General features: G+C 40.6%; 1 protein-coding gene across 1 annotated transcript in view; it reads right to left on the bottom strand.

Moving 5' to 3' along the window:
* Positions 1-178: 178 nt before the first annotated feature.
* PCYT1A (phosphate cytidylyltransferase 1A, choline) overlaps positions 179-9,373 on the bottom strand; it is a 48,039-nt gene continuing 38,844 nt past the window's right edge. Inside the window, exons 6-9 of the mRNA XM_040249868.1 lie at positions 7,604-7,682; positions 6,744-6,886; positions 5,128-5,316; positions 179-4,268 (exon numbers count right to left, since the gene is read on the bottom strand). Coding sequence (XP_040105802.1) covers positions 4,062-4,268; positions 5,128-5,316; positions 6,744-6,886; positions 7,604-7,682 — 618 coding nt within the window. The 3' untranslated portion in view covers positions 179-4,061. The remainder of the gene's footprint in view (positions 4,269-5,127; positions 5,317-6,743; positions 6,887-7,603; positions 7,683-9,373) is intronic.

Below are 9,373 nucleotides of genomic sequence, written 5' to 3'. Positions count from 1 at the left end.
TCTGAGTCTTCTGTACCAAGCCGCAAAAGGAACTGCAACGATATGGTCATGCAATGATTCTGAGGAGACAAATTAGGATGCAAAATAAAGGAATTGATCAAACAGGAAAAGTCTCAAATACATGAAATATATAATACACATGTATACCAGGTCAAAACATATAAAATGAAACATTAGGTAAAATCACTTTGCCTTTATTTGGCTAATGACAAAAGCCAAAATAACTGAACAATAACAATTTATAAACACTCAGACAGGAAAAAAATATACTGAACACCGATTGAGGAAAACGTCCTTGTGGACACCAGCACTGATGATGGGGCCAACATTCATGCCAAGGCCAGTATTTCTTTCCAACACTCTTCTCAGGATCCACAATACAAAACAACTCAACCAATCAAATCTCTGTTCAAAACAGTCAGTGTCTCCCTAAGAATGGTAAGAAAGCCCACTTGAAAGCTAAGTAAACAGAACTGCAGTCATTTTAATGTTAAACCAACTACTTTTGTTTTCTACCCCAATCTAAGTACTAACATTAAACTTTGGCAGACAGAATATCTTTCTTCTTTCTTTTAAAGAAAATTAACATTTAATAGTATAATCCCCAAAACATGTTCTATTTATTTGCAAAAATAATAGCTAGGGACCAGTCTTTATCCCATGACAATCTATTCCATGAGAGAAAACAAGAACAATCATTGTATGACCTTGAAAAATATACCTTTAAAAATACTTATATTGATAAGCTTGAAAAAAATACCATTAGTTAAAAACATTGTTAAGGGAGCTTTTCTCCTACCTGCATTGGCTCAACTTCTGGTGATAGTTTGCTGACAGAACATGTAAAAGCTATGGCTTTTAGGAAATTAAACAAAAGCAGCAAAATAGACTTGATTTGGAAAGATTTTAGATATAGGGTTTAAAACAGGATTAATAAGGCAACGAGCTCCAGAAAAACAAAAACTGCCCATAAATCTGGAAAGAATACAAAGCACTGTGAAGAAATCATTGTGGATGGAATATTCAAAGACTTCCTGGACAACTGTGTGGTCACAAATAAGAAAAATGTAACTCAGGTGCTACCTGCGATGTTATCAGTGATCAGAAAAGGTCAAAAGCTCTCTTGACCTCCCTCAAATTTTTTCTCTTATTCAGGACTTTCAACCTCCTCACATCCCCAAACTTCTTACCCAAGCCTCATCAAAATAATGGTCTTTGGCTCTAGCGATCAGAAGCAGCTGGAGCAGTACAAATGACCCATTTCTACTCCTCTAAAATTTCAACCTCTACCCTTCAGTGCTGTGGAGTCTAGTGTATGAAAAAAGCAAACTTTCTGGTAACTGATGAAATGGCACCTCCTCAGCACTGGCTACAAGGCTTCTGTCTCCCTTCTTCTTCTATTACAGAGAGAGGCTATAAGGCCAACCAACTTTTAAGGCTCTCCCATTTCTGCCACATTTGGCCTATTCAGGCTGACAGCTTTGCTTGTGAGATTTAGGGCTTAAGTAATATTAAAATTAATGTTAAAAATTAATATTAACAACAATATTTAAAGATTTACAGATCACACACACGGTTGTGGAATGTGAACCTCTAACCTCATTTAATTAGGCACAAATGATCAAATAATGCATCATCCCAACAACTTCCTCCACCCACCCACCATTGTCCAGCATGTAGGATCACATTTATCCCAAAGTACCCAGCATGCCATGCCATAAAGTTTTTTGCTTTCACAGTCAAAATTTCACGGAGATATACTGTTAGGAGACTGAGGCCATAGAGGCTCACCAGAAGGGGTGAGAGTTTTCCGACAACACGTGCACACGCCGGTGCTAGCAGTCTCATGGAGCTTGTTAGCCTAGAGGTCATACTCCAAGGACAGGATATGCCAAAAGCAGCCCATCTACAGAGCAGAGAAGGAAGGCCAAACATTTGGGACCCAGACAATACCTGTGAGGAGTGACTGCAGGGAGGAAAATCACATTCTGATTGCCTCCCTTTCCAAATATATTTGGACAACATGTATTTTGAGAAAAAATGTAGGTGGGTTTCAGTGGTGATTTCACTGTTTTTCTATCAACAGAAATGGGTAGAATTCCCAAAAGGGGAAGACTGAAGCAGAAAAGTTAAATATGTGATCCTACGAAGCTGGTATTGTAGGAAAATATTAACTTCAACAGTTCCAAAAAAAGGGTTTCAAGCCAAAGCCTGTGTAAACTAGATTTGATAGTAAAAATAGCACTTCATGAGAAGAGTCAGAAATGTAATTTTCATGGGCCATCAGGACAACAAGAGGTTCACCCTGTTTATTCCTCTGCTCTGCCGTGTTTTGCTTCTCTGGATGATGTAAGTTTTAAGAACCTAGGTAGTCCTGTCGTGCAGGCAGGCAGTAACTCTAGCCACTGGCCCTCAGGCATAAGAGCAAGTTTTACCAGAAAGTGTTCAGGAAAGGGACTATGAGATGCTCACAACCTTAGCAGAGGGGCAAGGAAAGATAAAATGTGGTTTTCTTAGCTGAAAACACTAAAACTCCACCCCTACAAGGGGTATTTATGAGTGATGAGATGGGCCTTAGACAGAAGCAAATTTCCCCTGAACCTTATGATATGATAAGGATTAGGATTATGATAGATAATGATCTGCTGGGTCATGTGCTGTAGGATGCTACACATTGAAAAGGAGCTCATGCTCAACAGCAAGTGCTTAAGCTTCAGCATTCTCTGATGTGAAATTTAAGTGGTGAATCCCCTGGGCAGCGTAACAGGGGAAATGGGGGCAGGCAGAGGGAGAAGGAGGGAATCCACCACACTCTTGTAATGTGAGCCACTGGTGACTTGTTAGAGGGGCAGTGAGGGGAGTTCCTGCCAGATGCCAACTCCCTGGGGAAAAGAAACACCTCATGGAACACTGGTTCCAGTCAAGAATACTATTACAAGGGGAAGAGGTCAAGATAAGACTTTAAAAAGGGGTGTGTTGCCTTATGCTTTTGCACCTATGTTCTCTGCAAACCTTTCTCAATATTCAATATGGTTATGAGCAACATGGATTAACAGATTATGTTCAAACTGCAGACATTTACAAAGTATCCTTTGTAAAAAGCTAGGAAATGAGTATTAAGATAGGAGTAGTAGGGCTAGGGACTCACTCCCAGAGGAAAATTAAACTGATTTTGTATAGGTTTGAGTATTGTCCAACTCCCCTCATCAATCAGAGTAAACCTGAAAGCGTTCCTCCCTTTAAAGGCAGGAAGAATTTAAAGATTACAAAAAAGAGATTGACAAGAGTTCCCAAATAACTGGGCAACAGAATTTTCTGAGAGATGAACACAGCATAGAAACCGCAGCTGATGCCATGTGGTCTGGTTCCATCCCCATCAGTGTCTTCATGGACCCCATTGGGTCCAACAAGAAACTCCTCAGGGAGTAAGAAAAGTCAGACTCAGATCTCCTTCTTCCCACAGCCACACGGACACACGTGCCAGCAGTATACACTGGGGATTTGTGGCTGTTACTCAGCTTTTAGCTTTTTTTAAAAAAGGAAACCAAGATTATGGTATTACCCCTCCAAATCACCCATCAGCATGGCTCACTGCCTGAAGGAGTTGGCAAGACAGTTTGCCTGAGAATAGAAGGCAAACACTATGGTGTATCAGGAAGAAAAGGCCTCTGGGTATTACACCACTTCCTTCTGCCCACTCCTCGGGGGCAAAAAATTAGTTCTACTTACTACATTTGAAAGACTAATTTTTAAAAAATTAATAAAAATGACAATTTCCCTGTCAAGAGCACATGAACATAAACAGTAAAGCAAAGTCCATGGGGAGGGTATATGAATGCAGAACAGGCTTCTAAGATGTAGTTAGCCTCCTTCTTGGTGGGGATGGGTGATGTCTCTCCGAGGATAGGCTGTCTGGTTCCCCCATCCTAAGTCCTCTTGCCCCAACTGTCTTTCCTTTGTAGCTGTCCTTAGGATTAGTGTTGGGATCACAATCTGGAATTCAACAGAGAGCTTCTGAAGGTTGGGACAGAGGGAGGGGAGGAGAAAGGAGAGATGAAAATTTAGTCTTCTTCATCCTCACTGATATCATAGGCCGCAGACTTGTGTCTGGAGAGGTTTGTTGGGGAGGAAGGCGGGGAAGTCTTGCCAGAGAAGGGCCACCGGAAAGAGGGAGAGGGGGAACGTTCACGAGTGGGGCTGTTGCTGGGACTCTGCCTTGGACTGATGGCCTGCAGCATCCGGCCTTTCCCCTCTTTCAGCATATGTTTCTGGGGAGACCAAAAGGAAGAGTTAGAAGAAACCTATGGATCCTACTAACCAATGGAGGAGATCTGAGACTTCAAATTATCGTGAGTGCCCTCTGTAATGTCAAAAGTGACCAAGTAAGCCACAGATATAATTCTAAGCAATTTCTCAAAGTGGTTATGCTATACTACATGTCTAAGGGGTCCCATCTGTTATCCACTGTCATCCAATCTTAACAGGAATTCTTAAAAGGCTACTTGGTCTGTAGTCTAGGTTCTAGGCAAAAACAAAGGAATTAACTCAGACAAAAGGGTACCTACCTTAGTTTTGGGGGTTCTCTGAAAATTCTATATTCTCCATGAATAATCTATTCTGGCATCCAAGCACCCCCACAGCCAGATCATTTCTGATATCCTAGGGCTCATCTGCTAATAGCTACACATGCACCTTTTATCTGGCTCAAAAAGACCTTGCCTAGTCCTCAAGGACAGAATTCCCACCATACCCAGCAATCCTGCAGTGGCTGCTTATAGTGGAGGCAGTTGTTTCTTTTTTTAAAACTGTTCTTTGCTCTTTCCCTTCCTTCTATTCAAAACTGTAATGTAGAAGCAAGCTAGGCAAGGTTACTCACTTGTCACCATATTTGGAAGTTTATAGACAGCTGGCAAAATTAGGAGAATGTATAACCACTTTCTGTAAAGATTTTTAAAACCTTTCTGGGGATAGTTGAAATACAGTTCTGCCCAATAAAGGGAACATATTAGATAACTTCTTATTGTCAATGTCCCTTTCTGCTCAAGGATTCTATAGTTCCTTTCACAGCATAAGAATTCCCTAGATTTTCCTGAATTTCCCTAAATTGCCCAGCAGGAAGAAACATACCAGCGCTCCTTCTGGACCAAACATTTCCAGGAAACTTCCAATGAATTCTCGGGATTTCTCTTCCCATTTCTGAATGAGGTCAATGCTTTTTTCTTCCACCTTCTGAACAAATTCTTTTGACTTTTCCTCCACATCTTTCACTTTCTTCTTTACTTTGTCAACTCGCTCCTGCAAGTGGTATTTCTTCTCCTGGATAAAGAAATAACTGTTTTGAGAAATAATACTCACTCTGACCTTCCATATCAAGGGGAAGGAAAAGACTTGGTTTGGTACTCTATTTAGACATTCCTTTTGGTCTTGAGAATTTCACTTTACTTTAATATATCCCATACTTCTGTACCATGGTAACAGGAAAGATATGCTCTGGATGGTCATCCTATGTAAAAGTGTAATAATTCTAAGATTGTAGAGCCCAGGACTAAACTAAATGCACAGGGTAAGCCCAGTAACAGACTGGCATATACCAAACAAACTCAGATTTTTAAGACAAAACATTAACTTGGAAGATAAACATGCCCAACAAAACCCAAAACCCCATTCTAGACGGAGATGTATATGTATAGGGAGGGAGCAACAAGATCACTGTACAATATTGCCAACAACAAGTCAACTCTAACAGGCTGAAAAAGAAAGCAGTAGACCTTTTACTTAATTCATTTATTGTGCTAAAAATTTGCCTCCATCACTGGCTTATTCTATGACTACAGAGAAGTTTTTTTTTTAAACATCTGGTGGTCTGTTTGCTCATTTGCAAAGTAAGGATGATACTCATTGGTCCTGTCAGCTTCCCTAAAAATAAGGGAAAATGGTATGAACCCTTTGGGAAGGAAGGAATCTTTAGCCAAATGAAAAGTGTTCTCATTTTCGGATCATAAAGGGGAAGGGGAGTATGTTTAGGATTCTTAAACACCTGAAAATAAATTCTGCAGTGTAACAACAGCTAGGTTGTTAACAGTAGCCAGCATTTATCTGCACAGATAAATCAATTTAGATGAAACCATTTTACCCATTCATAATTCACAGAGCTGGGAACAAATGAGGGAGCATGGTAAATTACTCAATTATAGAAGACACAGAAGCTTTCTTTTTAAATCAATTTTACTGAAGTATAATTTATATACAAAATGTATAGCAGTTTATTTCTAAGGGCAATATTAAGCTAAGATAAACTTGCTTTCATAAAAGTTAGTTCCACGTGCCTTGAGAAGTTGCATGCAAAATGTTGTGTGTTACTTTCCACACAGGGAGATGATCCATAGTTTTCATCAGATTTATAAAGACCATACCAAAAAAAGTTAAGAACCACTGTTTTAAATGTATTCGATATAAACACTGTACTTTGTAAGTTACACATTCTTATTTAATTGGCTGTATGTCCTTATATCAATGTTGTGATACTAGACCATAAAGGCAGATAATGCTTCTTTTTATAGAACAGATACATCCAAATGCTCTTTGTAAAAAGCCTGGCATAGTAGTACTATTTGCAAAGAGGTATCCACTGAGCTTTTGGAGGTGATAGTAAGAGCAGATTGAAGAGCAAGTTTAACTTAGACAAACTGAGAGGCAACATGTCCTATAGGGCCAGGGAACTCTGGGATGAGGTTAGAACTTACATTGATAAAGCTGACATTGAGTTCCTTTGCTGTGTAGCCCCTCTGGAGGTTCCGCCTGGCATACACATCATAGTCACGGACAATTCGAGTGATGATGTCTGATGTGGAGATACCTTCTGTCCTCTGTGTTGGAGCAAACATGCCTAACCCAAAAACACAAATACTGTGATACTCTGAATAGCTCAGGCAGTAGGACTAGATGGAAACTGGGAGCCACAGTCCTTTCCTATCCTCAAAAAGCAGAGTCTGCTATTACTAAGTACAGTCTGAGATACTGACATACAGAAGGAAGACTGAATGAAGGGTAAGGAGTAAGGAAAGGTCCTAATATTAAGAAAAGAATAGGGCTGGAGAAGGGTTTCTTGAAATTAAAAGAGATAACAAAAGTAGATGTTTAGACTGAGAACTGATGGATATTATGCTGCTGCTACCGCTGCTGCTAAGTCGCTTCAGTCATGTCCGACTCTGTGCGACCCCAGAGACGGCAGCCCACCAGGCTCCCCCGTCCCTGGGATTCTCCAGGCAAGAACACTGGAGTGGGTTGCCATTTCCTTCTCCAATGCATGGAAGTGAAAAGTGAAAGTGAAGACGCTCAGTCGTATCAGACTCTTAGCGACCCCATGGACTGCAGCCTACCAGGCTCCTCCGACCAAGGGATTTTCCAGGCAAGAGTACTGGAGTGGGGTGCCATTGCCTTCTCTGGCTATTATGCTATGCTCACTTTAACCTCTTATCCGAAGTGTGACCTAAAAGTGGATGTTCAATTTCTCACTGTATAAATTTTCCTCTGTAGTGATGTGATTGACTAAGTCTTTGTTCCTGAGACTCCATAAAATGAGGATGCACATCAGTTTACTCACCTGCTTCCTTGATGTGCTTATAAACATCATCACTCCCAGCAGAAGAATAAGGAATGTCATCATGAGCCACAAAATCAATCTGAAAATAAGGAAACATCATTAAAACTCAGGATAACTGCTGCTTAGAAAGAACCAGACAACACTCTGTGGCCCAGAAAAAGGGCCACAAGGTGAAGACAGGGCTCAAATCAACTTTTCTCTTTGTTTCTCCTTGCTTGGCTCATAAATTTCACGATTTTTTTACAAGTGATCCAACCTAGCTGTTTATGGATCATAAACATGAAGCTAGCCAGTTTCTCTTCTAGTTGCTCCTCCTGGTTCCTGGAAGTGCTACCCTCACACTGAATACTAGTCATCATGGTTTGGGAAACAGGCCTGGAGGAATTTCTGGTATGCTAGCTAGTGGATGGAGTCAAGAAAAGAAGAAAAGAAACCTCTCTATCCTCCTGGCTCTACAAGAACTGGTCAAACATGGTTTCTAAAAATATGAGAAAGAAGTGACTTCTTTGTTAACTGGTTTCTCTCTAAGTCTGTGAGGTAAGTGGGAATATAAAAACAGCCCAACCAAGAGCCCCATAAAAGACCTTTAGGTCTCAGATCTATCACTTTACTACTGTCAATATCTCTTGCACTGGGATCAACAATCTTTCTAAACCTCATTTATTTACTCCTTCCTGAATAGGCCATATCTCCTTTGTTAATTAAATTGCTAATACCACCATACCCAGCTCCCAGAAGCCATTGTAATGTTACACTCATCAGGACTATGTCAGGAACTCTCAGCTAACATATCAATTACCCATGAACAATTTGTCAGGGACACAAAGGCAGCAAAGTGAAAATAAGAACAGTGAGCCTGGAGAAGGAAATGGCAGCCCTCTCCAGTACCCTTGCCTGGAAAATCCCATGGACAGAGGAGCCTGGTAGGCTACAGTCCATGGGTCGCAAAGAGTCGGACAGGACTGAGCAACGTCACTTTCACTTTCCTCACCTCCTACTCTTCTGTCTATAAAAGAAACTGGCATTCAAACCTAGATAAGATGATACGCTGGGGCACGAGCCTGCCATCTTCTAGGACACCTAGCTTTCCAAATAAAGTTGTATTCCTTGCTTCAAAAAAAAAAAAAGAACAGTGAGCAAGCCAGACTCGTGACTGATGATATACTACTAACAAGGAGAGAAAAAGGAATCTGGGAGTCCCTCTAACCTCTTCTGCCTGGGCCTGCCTGGCTATGTTGCTGAGAATCTTGCTCTTCACCTTTGGTATCACTGGCTGCTAAATGTTGATGCAGAAAAGCTACAGAACTATAGAAGGTCTGTCCTAATCCTAAATAGTTGTAACAAATATCCCTTAGCTTCAGGCTTACCCAAATACTGCTTTTGAAGCACTTTGGCTACTTTTGTTCTTTCCTGTCTCACTGGACAATTTACTTTCAACATTCTACACACCACTGTAGAGAACTGACAACATGCTTGCTGGTTTCTCAAGCTTAAGGGCCTCCAACCTGACCTGGTAAGTTCTTCTCAGTTATAAACCCATCTTTTGTAGGAAATTTGCTTTTTTAATGTGGGAAAATAAGAAGGAGATAAGGATGTTTATAATACCAACTCACTGAGACAAAGTGAGAAACCTCCCTGGTTTCCGACCCCACATAATTTCTAGCCTGAAATTAAAAGTCTTGAAACTAAATTTAAGCCAATACAAGATAAGTCCATGTTTCTATATCTTACTTCCTGGAATGTGAGCTCCTTGAGAGCATGGAAAAAAAA

The sequence above is a fragment of the Oryx dammah genome, unplaced genomic scaffold, assembly GCF_014754425.2.
Source record: "Oryx dammah isolate SB20612 unplaced genomic scaffold, SCBI_Odam_1.1 HiC_scaffold_2, whole genome shotgun sequence".
Classification (NCBI taxonomy): domain Eukaryota; kingdom Metazoa; phylum Chordata; class Mammalia; order Artiodactyla; family Bovidae; genus Oryx; species Oryx dammah.
Note: the sequence above shows the minus strand (reverse complement) of the source record. Positions and strands in the feature narration are given on the sequence as shown.